The sequence below is a fragment of the Camponotus floridanus genome, unplaced genomic scaffold (genome assembly GCF_003227725.1).
Source record: "Camponotus floridanus strain SB8 unplaced genomic scaffold, Cflo_v7.5 scaffold9, whole genome shotgun sequence".
Taxonomy (NCBI): Eukaryota; Metazoa; Arthropoda; class Insecta; order Hymenoptera; family Formicidae; genus Camponotus; species Camponotus floridanus.
Genome location: NW_020229860.1, coordinates 3,315,141 through 3,332,441, shown reverse-complemented (window position 1 = coordinate 3,332,441; position 17,301 = coordinate 3,315,141). Strand labels below are relative to the sequence as shown.

General features: G+C 28.4%; 2 protein-coding genes across 4 annotated transcripts; one reads left to right on the top strand and one right to left on the bottom strand.

Moving 5' to 3' along the window:
- Positions 1 to 6,847: 6,847 nt before the first annotated feature.
- Positions 6,848 to 11,422, bottom strand: LOC105255656 (dentin sialophosphoprotein). Of its 2 annotated transcripts, none has more exons than XM_020028952.2 (6): positions 11,336 to 11,422; positions 10,776 to 10,898; positions 10,441 to 10,614; positions 10,222 to 10,354; positions 8,401 to 10,140; positions 6,848 to 6,993 (listed from the first exon to the last, which is right to left on the bottom strand). In XM_020028952.2, the coding sequence occupies exons 2-6, from the start codon at positions 10,809 to 10,811 to the stop codon at positions 6,989 to 6,991; spliced, it is 2,088 nt and encodes a 695-aa protein (XP_019884511.2). In that variant the 5' UTR covers positions 10,812 to 10,898; positions 11,336 to 11,422; the 3' UTR covers positions 6,848 to 6,988. The 2 variants fall into 2 exon arrangements, with proteins under 2 accessions (XP_019884511.2, XP_025270596.1); XM_025414811.1 differs by lacking the exon at positions 11,336 to 11,422 and adding an exon at positions 11,107 to 11,184.
- Positions 11,423 to 11,464: 42 nt separating this feature from the next.
- Positions 11,465 to 14,714, top strand: LOC105255663 (protein phosphatase 1H). Of its 2 annotated transcripts, XM_011265087.3 has the most exons (7): positions 11,465 to 11,555; positions 11,666 to 12,042; positions 12,184 to 12,441; positions 12,516 to 12,733; positions 12,805 to 13,075; positions 13,158 to 13,417; positions 13,484 to 14,714. In XM_011265087.3, exons 2-7 carry the CDS (start codon positions 11,857 to 11,859, stop codon positions 13,767 to 13,769), a joined length of 1,479 nt encoding a protein of 492 aa, XP_011263389.1. In that variant the 5' UTR covers positions 11,465 to 11,555; positions 11,666 to 11,856; the 3' UTR covers positions 13,770 to 14,714. The 2 variants fall into 2 exon arrangements, with proteins under 2 accessions (XP_011263389.1, XP_025270597.1); XM_025414812.1 differs by lacking the exon at positions 11,465 to 11,555 and having other exon boundaries at positions 11,587 to 12,042.
- The last annotated feature ends 2,587 nt before the right edge of the window (positions 14,715 to 17,301 follow it).

The following is a 17,301-nucleotide window of genomic DNA, read 5'->3' as shown; positions in this document are numbered from 1 at the left end:
GTTCTCTCGCGGGTCTCTTCCTTTTCCCTAGCGCCTTACTTTCGTTGCGGTTTCGATAGCGTATGATCCGATAGCAGCATCGTTTCGCCACACCCTGGACTCATTTCCGCGTGCCGAGTCTGCTTCCGTCGCGCGTGCTAAACTAGAAATTGAAAGCGGCGAGTCGTAAATGATTCGCGATCTTAACATCCAGGGAAGTCGGCTCCTGGGTCGAGAGAGATCGTCACGCTTGCTCGTTACGTATAAACGATGCAATTCGGCAAAATTGCATACGACGATGGCATGCCTTTGTTTAGATGTTGCAAGTGAGTGACTTTCGTTATGGGTGAGCTGTACTTTATTAGTACCGTTACGATCGCGCAAATCGATTGGTCACGCAATGCGTTCAATATCGCATATGTGATTGGTTTGAGAGAAACGTGAACGCTGAGAAACATTGACATTCTATGAGATAGAGCAGACATCGTAAAAGAAGGAGAGGGAGAGAGAGAGAGAGAGAAGACTAAATTTATCTTCTCGCTAAAATGTATTATGCGATCGATCGAGACATGCGGTCGTTCGATGAGCAAATCTCGTTATCCAACACGCTGCGTGTCGAGTAATGATAATTAATGGCTTAGGAAGTTCGTGCGGAAAAGGGGAAAGAGATTTCTTATATCAATCATGAAACACCCGTGCGTACGAAAATAAATCGAGATGCGCATTTATATTTATAAACATCCAACATAGTCAACATGCGGATTATATAATATGTAAATGTGTACAGTGACTCTGCTATTTCGTTCAACCGTGATGCAATATCTCGTTCGCTAAGTGGCGGACCATTCAAGAAAAGCGCGTACGCTTCTTTAGTATTCTTGAATAGAAAGAAATAGAGAAAGAGAGAGAGAGAGAGAGAGAGAGAGAGAGAGAGAGAAGAGAAAGAAAAAAAAGAAAGAAAGATAGTAAACGCTATTATAGTATTATAATAATCATAAAAGTACTCATTTGTCCATACTTACAGATAAGCCAATCATATAATGAACCCAACGTATCAAATTGTTGCACATTATATTTATTTTTAATTCAATATGAAAACTGCCTGAAAAGGATTGCTATATTGATTCGCCTGATAATCGATCAACTTTCTGCCGCATTTCTTTTGAATGTGATACTATCATGGTGAAATAAAATTATACGCGTGTATATCTTAACGTCTCGATTACGCAAGTTTTGCTTCTTGTGATTTGAAACTACTTACTCATGACTCGATGCTAGCATCAATCTCGGTTACGAACATCTGTTCGACAAATGGAGAAAATAATGAGGACTTTGATGTTGACGACACAAATTATTGAATGATAGCGTTACGTCAAATACTTCCCATCATGATAGATGTAGATATAAGTACAATATATGCTTGTAATCGGTTATGAAATCGCGACTTTATATGGCAATTTTATGCAAACGCGAAATCCGATCGATTTTTACGAACTTTCGTTAATAAGATTTCACGCATTCGTTGCGCCGTTAATAAGTTTTTATGTAGCGATTTTATCGCGCCCAATTAGAGAAATCTTGAGAATAGAGAAACGGCACGGCTGGCTAAGACGGAAAATGATGATTATTGCATTGTAGGAATTTTTGTGGTTTCCGTATTATCCTCCGTTTCTTCGCGAAAATGCATCGATACAATGTGTGCAATTGCGATTCAGCGATATTAGTTAATATGTGCGTGCTACTAATGCATCGTGTATTAATAAAAAAGTTAATGAATTTGAACATAAACTTCTACAAAATCTGAAAGTATGTAATATTTTAACTTTTCATAAACTATGAAATGCATAACACACATTTGATATATTTTCCCCACCGCAAAAGAAATACCAAAATCCTTTCTATATCGTCATGTATACCGATATCATCGCTTGTTTGCACGGGAAAGTGATCGCCAACATAATATTGATATTGTCAAGAACGTAATCCGAAGTTCGTCGTTCCTAGCAAGTCTGTGCTTCTATAACAAAATTTATGATCTTAAAGAGAAAAATTTCGAGAAATTAATTAAAGAAATGGAAAAAATAAATGTCGAATGCTGATTATCTTTTATCATAATCAAATAATAAAACTGTTTCAATATTTAATGAATACTAAGCATATCGAATAATATTATTAATATAAGTCATTTTTTTCGGTTTATAATTCAGATCGTTCTAATTTATTGTATAACTGTTTATTATATAATTTATATTATCTTTTATTATCCGATCATATATCTTATGAAATAAAAATGTAATGAAATAATGATTTCTAAAGCACGTAATTCTCATTAACATCATTTCATACTCATATTAATTATGGATTATTCTTCCTATGAATTTTCGATTAAATAAATATACATTTATAACATATCTTATACAAGCTTAATACGTACACTTATACGTACATTTCATATTTTTCTTATTATTTATTGCCTCAGATCTTTCATTTATATATTTATTTAACAACAAACATCATATCTTGACATATTAAAAATGAAAACACAGAAAAAGAAAAAAAGATCATAATTTCCTTTAATGTAAAATATAATATAAAATCACATATGTATTTCGTTTAATTTTTATTGCGCAAATATATTATTTCATATAATACAAGCGTTGTAAATAAATAATAAATGCAATAAATTCATACAAAAGCGAACGATATATCTGAGTCTATTATTACGTGCAATTAGAAATTGATCATAGGTAAATTGCACATTAATTCTTGTACGTGCGAAATAGTAATAAATCTGAGGTTAGCCGAGCAGCCAAGAGTAAATTACCATGGTATCGATCCGAAATACGGAAGTAAATCCTAAAAAAAGAATAAATTATAATAAACTAGTACGAAACGGTTCTAATTGACTTTTAAATGTAATCTATGGTATTTTTGCATAGTTACAATTATGACTGTCAAACTTGGAACTTTAATTAATCTTGCAATTACACAATATATAATATATAAATTTATTCCATTATACTGATAAAAAAATTTTACTATAATGTTTAACATCTTTACATATTCATATATTTTTATTTATCTACGTTAAAGTTTTAATATGTTTTATATCTTTATATATATATATATCAATTTAAGTAAAACTCATCGGAACTAGAATATTTGGGAATAATGTTATTAACAGTTATCTAAAATCTGATAATATATATATAATTCAATGTATATATTATTTAATATATCAATGAGTCGCGAATTCGGATTATTCTGGGAAAATTAATTAAAATAGTCTTATGTTTTTAAAATAATATTCTTATTTTTTTGTTAAAATTATATACTTTTATATATATTTCTCTGTTAAAACTTATACATGTATATGCCAAAATATCTTAGAGATATTTCGCTATTTTATAAATTTATAAAAAATTTAATTTAATATATAAAATAATATCTAATATCTTTATTGTATTCATAATATTTATTTATGGAAATTGTCAAAATCGTTTTTATATTTAATTTGTAGTTGATGCGTCACATTACTTTTGGTACAATAATTGCGGTATATATGTGTATTTCCTTGTGTATTTCTCTTCAATTTAATATCACTATACACACATATAATACTTCTTTCTACCTACTTAATCAAACCAGTCAAATGCACTAACCACATTCAACATTAACCACAAACCACAATTTTATATTCAACTTGAACGTTTAATCTTAGACCGCAGAAAATAGTCACAATGTCTGAAAGTTCCATTCGGTCTGCGTCGCTTTTCCTAATTACGCTAGTAACAATAATATATCGATTCGCGGGAAAGTCGCAATTGATAGATATAAGTAATATCCTGGCACAAATAGTCTAACATAATTCAATGAGGTTGTTACCTTAATACCTCTTGCGTAATATCGAAGGTAAATTCGCAGAATTCTTATAAAGTACGCCGCAAAAAAACGTAGTTAAACTTATCGTTAAAGTAACAATCTCTATTGTCCGGCGAAACTATAAATTTAACTTTCATAGGAAGTGGAATATCTTCAGTAAACTGCATATTACGTGATAAAAATGAAAGATCAAATTCCTTTTATCGTCGTTCAAGAGTTGATTGATAGTGAAACATTCGACCGATATTTTTTTTCATCATAATAATCTTTTCAAGTAATTTGCTCCTAATAATTTCGCTACAGTACAAATTTAGATATGATAAAATCTTTTGGCTTAATAATTACGTTGAAAAAATAGAAGAAATAAATAATATAAATAATAATATAAATTAATAAAATAAAAATAAATAAATAATAATTAAAATAAAATAAAATAAAAATTAATATAAATAATAATAATATAAATTAATAAAAATGTTAAAAAGATCTATTTTTTTATTATTTATCATAATCAATAATTAAGTTGAAATAAGAAAAAAAAGATCAATTCAAGTCTGAAACTACACACAAGTAGCGTGTTTTATAAGAGCACGCATTAATCTTTCTCTCTTTTCGTCGTATCAATTCCTCCATCGTTTTTTTTTTCATTTATGCGCCGCGGGAAAACTTTGGAAGCTTTTCTACCAAAGATCGAAAAGATCATAGTCGTATGCGCGAACGGTGTCGTAATATCATCGCCGTATGGCACGTCCAACGCTGCTGTTCGCAATGCAATAACCACGATTACGCATTACCTGACTATGAGCACTTCCGTGATACAGTATCGTGTTTATGCATCGCTACTGGCGCAATGTAAAAGTGCATCGACTTTCGCGCGCGGTCTACCTACTTACCTAGCTACTTTTGCCGATCGCCTCACGTGAGCGCGATTTTCCCGTGCGAAGCTTTTTGTTCTTCTCGTCTGAGATATAAACGCGAGGGAAATTGCGTCGTCACGATTCAGTTTCCCGTAACTACTTTGCTGTGTAATGTTGCACTTGGCGAAAATAACGTGGTTGAATATTATATCGCGATGCGTGCACAATGATGTAATTACAGATTAATACATTTCTGCGAAACAATAGGAATAATTGGATGATTCCTTAAATTCATTTATAAAAGATTTAATTAAAAGTAAAATCACTCTCTTCTCACACGTACATCTCGCTTTTTAATTTTCATGCATCGTAATTTTTATTATATAATTCAAATATATGTATACGTATACTTGAATTATAAAAATTGCGGTGCATGAAAATTAAAAAGAGAGATGTATATTCTCATAATGAATCCCGCAAAGTATCGATCGATGAAAATCTAGGAAGGGAAAGCAAAAGCTATGTAGTCACATTAATATTATTGAATGTTTTAGTATGTATGAAATTGCGCACTACTTGCTAATCAAATAACGTAAAATTCAATGGACATGTAGTGTGCGAAAATCATATACATATTATATACTACTACAACTTTACTTTTCTTTCTCTATCTAGTTTTTTACATAATTATATAAAATCTTTCCTAGCATACGCGTACATAATGATATTATGCAATATATTCTTTCATTTTTATGCTATAAAAAAAGTAGAGCAACGCAAAATTATAGATCAATCGTGATAAAACAAAAAACAGATTGCTTATTAAGTAACGAAATATGAAATAAAATGAGCGTGAGATTTTTATAATAATTGTGCATAAGAATTCCGTTTCAAATTAAAGAAAACAATTTGCATCCTGTCGAGATTTAAGCTTTGCTATAGGCATATTTCCTAAGTCCGGATTTGCGACATTACGATAATTTTAGGTGCAATAACATAAAAAAGTTTCCGCGAGAAATATTTCTCAACTAACGTTCAGCTAGAAAATGACGACGTATGTATTTTGGCATACGTTAGGTTAGCAGAATAATTAAAATCGTATACGAAATAACATTAATGTATTTTATATTTTTATGCGATGAAAGTTTATCCCTGCATAATGTTCGATACGAATGGTTCCACATGAATAATTATAAAATTGTTTTTATTACGAATGTTTATATTTTAGTATGTAATCAGATAGTTTCACGGTCCAAATAACCGCAAAGGAATATATTATGTACGAAATTGTTATCTCCGAATTAATAAGGCGCATATCGGCATTTTTGTCTTATCCCGAAATAGAGGTAGTGAATGTTGTTTTCAATGAATTTATTAAATAGAATTCAAAAATAATCATTAATCTATTGCGAATTAATAAAATTATGTATTAAATGAAGTGAATCGGAAACACAAACCCATCATTCTTAAAATTTTACAAACATATATTTTTTTATAAAGATATTTTAGCTGACTCCAATTCAATACTTTTGGATTTCAATTCAACTCCTTTTAAATTCGATTATTATCTTATGAAATGTTTTAATGATGCTCAATTAATTGTATAATTATTGTAATTAATTATTATTATATTATTAATATAAATAGTAATTAATTATATAATTAATTTAATATTTATCTGTAACTCTCGTCTGCAATTTATTACTCTGCTTTGAAATCAAATTAAAATAATTACATTCATCATGATATATGTCTTATGAATATCCGGTGATTCGATCGAACCTTTCATTCGAAAGATTTTGTTGAAAGAGATACCATTTTAGAAATCAGCAAATTCTGATCCAAGTTTATCACCTTATAATCGCTTAAGTAACGATCAGAAGAAAATTGAGGGCGACTTCGCTTTGTAAGATAATTATAGTTCATCCGTTCGATAATTGTTATTTTCGGTATTCAGAAAATAAGAAACAATTTTTTGCAATGCAAGAATATCGTTTATTTTTATCAATAAATATCAAATGCAAATAATTTTGGGAATCATATATTACGCTCAATCTTATACCATCGATCGTCAGAAAGTAGGAATGATAAAGGTAGAAGAGCTTTGGAATATCAATACACATGATGAATTTGGATATATCTCATGTTATTCATCTTAACAATTCAATGATTTATATAATTTTATTTTATTTTCTTTAATTGTAGATCATACTTCATTCCTAATGATTTAAATTTCTTTATGCAGTTTACCGTGAACGTGCCTATGCATATTATTCTGAAAAAAGCAAATTACATTAAACAACAACAAAATTGTAATTAAAATTTCTGAATGGAGACATATAAAACTCGAAATGAAAAGCCATTTCCAAATAGTTTATGGAACCTTTAAGTAAGCTTTATTTTGTAATACAATCAAGAAAATTGTTATTAATGTTTTTTTTTCAGTAACATTTATTAAGAAATTTTCTCTTCAGTAAGATTAATTTTTCAAAGATTTTTCTGAAGACAATAAAGAATATAGTTATATCCAAAGAGAATAAAGAATATAATTATATCCAACGCGAATATGAATGGTACAAGCTAGTTTTACAATAAAGCTTTTTACAGTCAAGTTTAATTAGGATTATTAAAAGATAAAATTCCGACATGAAATAATATATGTATATATATATTTATACTATATTCAATTTTATATATTACTATATAACTAAAGATGAGACTTAATTACGGTCAACAGCAAGGAATTATTAATGGATTAATAATAGCAACAAAATCATCAATTACGAAAAAACGTACAGTATAAAGTTGAATTATACTGTAACATAAAGATAAAATTTTTGATATTGTTGAAATCAAAAGAGAGATATTCTCATATTAAAAAACAAGTAAACGATTTTATTTATAAAAATTTTAATAACGAAAAGTTATAGCTTGAAACATTTTTATCATTATGATTGTGATTTTATTATTATGAGAATTATAAATTATGAGCATTATTAAATAAATAATATTAAATATAAATATTAAATCACTATAAAATAATATTAAGTAATATAATTATATTATATAAATAATGTTAGATAATATTAAATAAATAATTCTTTTATAGTGATGATGTATGCGTATAATTCTAAAGATTTATATCTATTCAGTATGAAGTTTAAACTGATAGCGTGTGTGTGTGTGTGTGTGTGTGTGTGTGTGTGTGTATATATATATATATATATATATATATATATATATATATGTAACAAAAAACTATACTTTCATTATATATTGAATTTTTTTCTTCAAATTTTTTCTCTTTTCTTTTGTTATAAACATAATCTATAAAATAAAATATAAAAACACAAGTGTGTGTGTGTGTACACTTGTATTTTTATATTTTATTTTATATAGATTGTGTTTATAACAAAAAGATTGTGCTATAACAGAAAAAAAATTCGAAGCTTTATATATAATAACAGCATATTTTCTTTTTTTAAAGAGGTTTAGAGTTTATAGCATTTTCTATTTTATACATTATTATACATTAATCACTCAATATACAATATATATAACAATATAGATATACAAAATTTCTCTACATTTCTTCATTAATATACAAAAATTCTTCAAAGATATATTTCCAAAAATGTACTTATTAATATTAAAACTAAAATTTAATTATATTTAAACTAACCAGGTTGAGTATCATGTTTTGTATCTGCAACAGCTTTTATCAATTCGGTAGATTCAGTACTCGTTTCCGCAACAGCTTTTATCAATTCAGTAGATTCAGTACTTATATCCACAACAGCTTTTGCCAATTCGGTAGATTCAATCATTTCAGAAGTATTAATTTTCTGTGCATCCCTATCTTTATTTTCTTGGTGAGAAGAACTATTTTCATCTTGCATTGACATTTCTTTTACATTAATATCACTATTAGAATTAATAGATTGAGAAGTATTATCTTGTGTTGTTGTATTATTATTACTGTTAGTTGTAACATTTGTGTTCATTGTACGCTTCAAAGCCAGATATTCCTCTACTGATCCTGTTGGAATTTTTTCAGATGTAACAGCTGTATCAGTTGATGAGGATTGCGAAGATAGATTTAAATTTGGTGATTTATTCAACTTAGATAATCTTTGACGTTCTCTTAATCGTTTCCGAATCTCAGACTGTATCTTAGATTCTTTTATTACATTTTGAACATCATCAGTTTGATAATAGCGTGATGCCCAAGTTTCCATTGAATCTGATTTTGGCAAAGTTTGAGATACAGATTCCTTATGTTCTTCTTGAGAAGGAACAATAATTTCATCTTGACTCTTATCCTCATCGCAATTTTCTATATCCATGACATCACAGTAATCATCTAAGTCAATTACCTCATCCAAGTCTGCCAATCTCTCTTCTTCAATTTTACTTTCTTTAGATATTTCTTCTTCTGTTTTATTCTTTTCTTCCATAATTTTATCTTCATCAGAAAGTATTAATTGTTCAGTAGTATTTACATCATTTACATCATTTGATTGTTCTGTAATATTAATTTGTTTCGATTTTGAAGTGTTTTCATTGGTAGAAGAAGTAAGCTGTAATTTTGTATGTGACTTTTTCTTTGATCTTTTACGTCTCTCTGCAACATTGTCTGCAGAAATTGATATTGACAATGTATTGTTCTTTATATCTACATTTCTGTCAGGCATTATTGTTCTTATTTCGCTATTTAAGTCTGCTTTGGTTACAATGTTTGTATTATTGTGTTTTCCTGTTGCTTGAGTTCCTACAATTTTATTAGAATTCTTCGCGTTTTCATCCAAATTATTTGCAGATTTTCCAGTTTCCATTGCACGTTCATTTTTCAATTTTTTACTTATTCGTGTTTCATCATCAACTTCCCCATCACTATCACTAGATAATAATTCAACAACTGGAGTAGGTTGAATTACTAAAACAACATCTTCATCTTCACCTTTACTTTGTTGAGCACTGATAATTTGTTCCAACTGCTTGCGACAATTTTCTTTTGCCTTGTCATCGTCATGTCGCGTAGCAATGTTATTTTCTATTGTTTGACTGTCATTTATTTCTGATGGATTAGTGGATGGTATTACATCTTCCTCTTTTCGTATCAAAGCTCTTATAGCGCGAGCTCGCATTTCTAATTCTAATAAATCTAATAAACTGTCTCCTTCTTTTCCTTTATCCTTATCATCTTCTTTTTTAATTTTAACATTTTTATTAGTTTTATCACTATTTTCATTTTTAATACATTTTGCTTTAGATTTATCTGAATCATTTTTCTTAATTTGTGCTTTTCTTTTAATATTTACTTTATCTCTTTTTAACTTTCCCTGTTTACCATTTTCTGTTTTAGATGTATCGTCATCTGTCAACCATTCTTCTGTATCGGAAATGATTTCTAGAGAAGGTCCTATTGGAAAAAAGGTAAAATAATTAGATAGCATTATTTTTTTGGCGTTTTACATATATAATACTCAATATATGCATATACCTGAATCATCTGATTCGCTCGTGTCTGAGGATTCCAACATAGGTTTGCCATTTAATTTCGATAATATTCGAGCTTTAGACATACCATTTAATTCATTCACACAATATTCTTCCAGTTCACTTAAATCTACATGCTATATAAAAATTTAAAAAATGACATATATACTTAAATATATTTTCTATAAAAACTATATCAATTTACAAATATATTATGACTTACTTTCAAAACTTGAGGTAACATCATACGAATCTTTTCTGGCTTAACAGATTTGAAAAGTTGTCGAGCTAATTCCTTACGATTAGATAAATAATTCTTAATTGGTTTTAAATCTCTTGTATCAATCTCTTCTTCATCTGATGATGATGATGTACAAGAAGATAGACTGCTGTGTTCCTTAAAAAAAAATTATATTTAAAATATTGTACAATAAAAATCTCTTATTGGAAAAAATTTTATATAATTTAAAAAAATAAGAGTTAATATATAGTTTATATATATATATATATATATATATATATATATATACATATCATGTCTATATAATTATTAATTACCTCACTGCTGCGCATATTATTTCTAGTCTTCGACATATTTACTTAATGTAAGTAATAATCTTTTCTATCTAAATATTGCAAATCGAATGAATGTAAAACAAAACTGTCTTTTTATATTTTCATCTGAAAAGACATAGAATAAGAACTTTACATTTTATTATTACACTTACAATGGTATATTTTTACATTTTCTTTTTTGTTTAAAAAAAAAGAGATATATGTTGATGTAAAAAAAGAGAAGAAATCACATGCCAAAAACTATAAAAATGCAATTTCATAAAGAAAATAATAGATTAAATAATTTATAATTTACATTTTAGGTTAGTAATACCTGTATTGAAAATGCTGTATTGAAGTGTAAAAAGTTAATAAAAGTTTCACATACAATCATTTTTATTCAAGCATATAAAGGATCATATTATAATTTATCACAAAAATAGAACAAATAATAATTAATTTTGTATAAGAATTATGGAGCACTTTAAAAAATTCTTATTTTCTCATTGAAATCTATTTTTCTAATGAATGAATGGAGAAAAGAATGTCAATTAAATACACACATTCATTCATGCACGATGTATTACTGCGTACTATTCCAGTCGTACCACTTGTACTTTTATTCATAATAGCAAAATAAATGAATAAAGATTTTCTGATTCTGGTAATTCTCGTGCAGGTGTCGTTAGATGCCGATGTCGATGGTCGTGTATAACCTTCGTTGACAACTGTTTGTCAACAAGATGACATTAATCGAATATAGTTGCTAAGCGTTTAATTGCAGTAAGTATTATCTGATATTATCATATTAATTTAATAGAAATATTATATGGTAAGGATAGATATCATGTCAGATATTAAGTATTTAATCTAAGGATTTATTTTTGACACAGGCATTTTGACAGATAATCATTGAGCTTTCTAAAAAAATCAATCAGCTGTGAAATTTACACATATCGTTACAAAATATCTATGAAATTTTGATACTATGTTAAATAAGTGTAATATATGATTACACTATCTGTCAGAAAAATTTAGCATCAATTGAAACCTTGTGTAGTTCTGTATAAATTACGAAAGAAAAATGTTGAATCGTTTTAAATCAGTATTAATGAGTGCTGTAGGCGCAAGTGAGCTAGGCCTACAGTACCCTAATGATTCGGATAATGATATGATGACAGATTACATTAACTCTAATTATGTCATGGAAGTAGAAAACAAACCTTATAGCCGTCCAAGTTTTCTAGGGTTGACAGCTGAAGAGACACAGGTATTTCTATTTTTTCTTCATATTGATTTATGAATGTTTTTTTTAAATATACAAATTAAATATACAACAAGAAACTAAAAGAAATACAATTGTAATACTAATATTTGTTTAAATTATCCACAAAATATTTATTTTATATAGGTGAGCGCAGATCACAGAGTAAGGCCTATAATAGTTCCTAGAGATCTTAGTCGTTTGCCATGGTGCGCTGGCTATGCAGAATGTATAAATGCTGGAAAGAGTACTTGGAATGAGGACCAAGCTTCTGCAACACGTGGAGATCTAAAATTGTCGGATGTTAATGTCACACTGCCTTATGTCATGTTTTCAATGTTTGATGGTCATGCAGGGTATCAAGTTGCTCTTACAGCAAGATTACAGCTACATAGAATAATTCTTGTATGTGCTATCTTCCAGAAAATTTTATTCAAATAATCTTATAAAAAATTAACTAATAAACTATTTAAAAATAGGAAAGATTATTGGCTATACCAGCTAATATGCTATTGAATGAAGATGAAAACGAGTTGATAAAGGGCAGAGACCTAGTTACAGGTGCTATAGAATTAGCATATAGACAAATGGATCAAATGGTAGAGGTACAAGCTCAAAATGGTGGTGGTGGTTGTACAGCTATTACAATTCTATTTCTTAATGGAAGGCTGTATGCAGCAGGAGCTGGTGATTCCAGGTTGTATTATGGTTTATAAATAATGGATTGATATATAAAATTAAATACTTATGTAACTATTTCATTATTAGGGCTGTGTTAGTTTTGGGAGAGGAACAACGTGCTCTCACCAGAGATCATACTCCAGATTCCGAATCAAATCGCGTTAGAGCTTTAGGTTTTCTCAGACACAATGAGTTGCTTAAAGGTCATTTTACTCCACTAGAATTTAAAAAGAGACCATTACAAAAAGAATTGGGATCTATGGTTTTGTACCGAGAGCCTTTTATGACAGGTTGGGCATATAAAACCTTAACGCACCCAGACTTAAAGTTACCGCTTATTTCAGGACATGGAAAGAGGGTATATTATCATTAATATCAATTTATAACTTTTCAAATTAATTTTGTTTATGGTACTATGAGAAATCATTTGTAATATGTAGAGCAGAGTAATGGGAACAATAGGCGTGACTAGAGGTTTTGGAGACCATGGTTTAAAAGCGGCGAATACTGGGGTTAATATTAAACCATTTTTATCATCACAACCTGAAGTGCAGTCTCTGGATTTGGACAGTTGCAATCTTACTGAAAGAGATTGCATTATTGTCGCTACGGATGGGCTCTGGGATGTAGTATCGGACAAAACAGCGGCAGCAATACTTAGAAAGACACTAGCACCTGATACTCCATCATTAGAATATAGGTATTTTTTTCTTAGATTAAACTAAACTTTAAAGATAAAACACAATACAAGCTCTTTAATTTATAGACTGACAATGGGTGCTCAAGAATTAGTGCAAGCGGCGAGAGGTCGCTTAATCGGCAGAGTTTGGATGGGAAAACCCGAGAATCCTAACGAAACAGATGAAAAATCCTCACCTATAGCATCGGTGGACGATATTAGTGTGTTAGTAGTACCTTTATATCCTTATTTATGCGAACATAAACAGTGGCTAAAAACGACACAGCAAGAACGAAAATATGCTGCTGATTCCCTAACGACAATATGTTTTGATTATCCTGTATCTAACAGATCAGCTGATAATCCTGCATAATGAATCATTACAATTATCCAATCAGATCTGATTTCATCTAATTTACAATATGAAATAAGAAAACGACGTTATTATTATCCAATGTGCAGCATTACTATAATAACTCATCACAAATTCCTAATTGTTTATTTAGCTCTAGAATAATTAGCAATATTTAGGTGCACAACAGTGCTGCATATATATTTCATAGTTTCTCTTTCTGAAATTTTAAATTGCATACTGCCACTGTATTTTAACTACAAAAAATGGCTATGTTCTTATTTAAACAAACATTCCACTATATTATATTTTACATAACATAAAATATGTATAATATTTTGAGGCCGTTGATACGAGCGTATATAAACATCTCATATATAAGCACCAATTTCTAGACTGTCATTTATTATGTAATTAATATATAGACTATAGGCAGTGTAACATATTAACAAAATATCGAAATATTTTTTATATTGCTTTTGAGGCAAATATGTGTTACCATTCGACATTTTAGATGCTTTATGATGTCTTATCTACTCATTATTATGTTAAAAATATTAACCCTGGTTGCTCAAACACACAGTATGTATATATAATATATATGCTGAAAGAATATGTTGAGAACTTTGAAGAGAAGGCAAGTAAAATTTTAAGTATATAATAAATTAAGACTTCTTTTGTTAACATTATTCATGTTGATTAATTATAATGAATTTTAATTTTATTATTAGCAATAATTTTGCGAATATGTATAATGTTAGCATAATGCAGCCAAAGGGTTAACACATAATTGTAAGTATGACATAAATGATCAATGTGTATGTATGTGTAAGAAATTGTATATAAATAGAGAAAAAGCATTACTCTATCTTATTTGCAATGTATAACTATGATAATAAGCAGAATTTATGAGATTATATTATGTAGCCTATATAGTTAGAATAATTCTTGTAGTTATAATATTAAATAAAATAGTAGTAGTTATAATATTAAATATAACAAATACATTACATCTTAATATAGAAACATATATGTAGAATTTCTATAAAATATTAAGAAATTTTTCAATCAATCATGAATTTTTAACTAGTGGTTTGAAAATATCTCTCATACATTTCAATTTTGATTTACTTTCAATATTTATTGTAAGATTAATGTGAAAAATGTTGTTTAATCAACGGATTAAATTGAAATACTTTATATCATGAATGTGCGATGGCGCTACAGGTATTAAATTAGCGTTTGCCAATAGTATCAATTACAACCAACTCATAATGATGATGAAATATGTTTATAATTAAGTTATTTATAATTTAAAAAAATTAAAAACATTTCCACATCTTAAAAAATATATATGTATTATTTGAATATATCTTATTAAGCATTATTTTTAGATTTAATTTCATCATTAAAATAATATAAATTAAATTAAGAAATAATTGCATAATGCACACAGAAATTATTAAAAATAATCAAATTTCTTTAAAAGTTTCAGTACATAGACACAATTTATAACAAAAATGGCATGCTACAAAATCAATATGAATGAAGTTATTATTATTATGAAATATTCGGAATATTATGAATGTACTCTTATATTATAGTCCTTGCTCGAAACTCAGACAAAAAAGTATCGTGATTTTTAAATATTCAATTTCTGTGAAACTTGCTAAGTCTTAGAAAAGTTTGCAGAGACTCAGTTGTAATGGTTGATGTATGATAATCTTAATAAAGCGAAAAGAAACAATCGATAACGATCGAAACTTCAAGAACATTGTAGGATCGAAAATCGCAATATAACCGAGTAATTTAGAATTTTGCGTTAATAAACTTTCTATATATTAGTATATTAGTATATGTCTGTATATATATCAGTATATTAATATATGTATATAATATATATGTATATACATTCTTACATTTTTAAATTTCAGTTCATCAAATTTTAATATTATAATTAGGCATTTTATTTATAATTTTGTCAAAAAAAGGAAAATGATTTGGAATTTTTGGTATATTGTTATGAAAAAATTATACATAATTAAAAATTAGTCTATTTTGTCAAGATTATAATCATAGCATATAAATTTATAAAATATCACATTCGATTTGTAAAAAATAATATTTTGCCACGCAAAGAAATTTAGAAATATTTAAAGAGATATCTCGAAAAGGGAGGAATAAAATACCTTCATCAAAACAGTCGCGCATACATAGTCTGCATCGAGCTTCGCCTAAATGAATTGTCCTTCTGTGCGTTAAATGACGAACTTTTGCGATGTGCGTACAGGCACGCATGTGAACATGTTTTATACGTTTCCAGAGCAAGTGCATTTCCTCGTTACGCGGCCCAAGCACAGTTAACTCTCATAAATTTAATTACAAAGCGCAACCAAATAGGAGAGACCGATCTCTCTTTTCGCCAATAAAATCGTAATTATATAGTCTCGATGCTGCGATTATTTCAAAATTATTTATCGAATCATTTATCGATGAATTCCACGAATTATACGTTATTAATTCGCAGAAATACATATATCTGGAGATGAATCTTAATCAGATATAAATCAAGTGAACAATTGGGAGTGATAATTTTATACTTAACTTGTCGCGTGATATTTCTTGAAATATTTTGAAGAGAAGATAAACAATGTCATGTATAATCTCTTGTTATCTTATATTATATTGAAACAAAGTTATTTATTAACAATAAACAAATCTCTGTAAAAATTATGAAGACTTCACATTTATAAAATATATATAAAAGATTAATTTTTATGTTTGTTATATATACTTTAATTGCTTAATGTCAATTATATCATATTATCAATTATATTTATCCTAATAATTAGGAAAATATTATTGGTACATTATGCTTCATTAACGTGAAAGAGCAAATAAAATATAAAGCGGAATACTAGCGCAATTTTTTTATTCCATTACGGATTAAACGGTCGGGAAACTGAAAGACGTTACGTAGCAAATTCCTGTCGACCGACGACGATAAAGTCGGAGATGAATTGTAATGCGCCATGCATTTCCGTCAACTAAGAGCGACAGCATAAAAGGGTGCTGAGATAGAGTGTCGCAAATCACTGTACGAAAAAGTGCTCGTCTACGAAAGTATAGACAAGCGTTGTGAAAAAACTAAACCTAGTTTGACAGCTCCCCGTTGACCCACCATCGATCGATTCTCAATTTTGCGAAAATTGCTGTGCATTGAGCTGACGGCTATCGAATCTCGTCTTTCCTACGCTATGCATCATCGTTTTTCAAACTTCCAATCAATGATAAGAATATATCATCTATATATTTTTTACTAATTTTCAACTAATAAAATGAGATTAATTTTACTTATACGTAACACTTAATGAAATATGATATACAAGAGAATTTTAAAAACAAATTTTACAAAAAGATATATCTTATATACATTTATAAAAATATATTTTCTCTTCTTTCTTTCTTTCTCTCTCTTTCTTTCTGTTACAGGAAATTTTAATTATTTACTTTAATACAGTATTGAAAGTCAGTTCTATTTATATCTTGATAA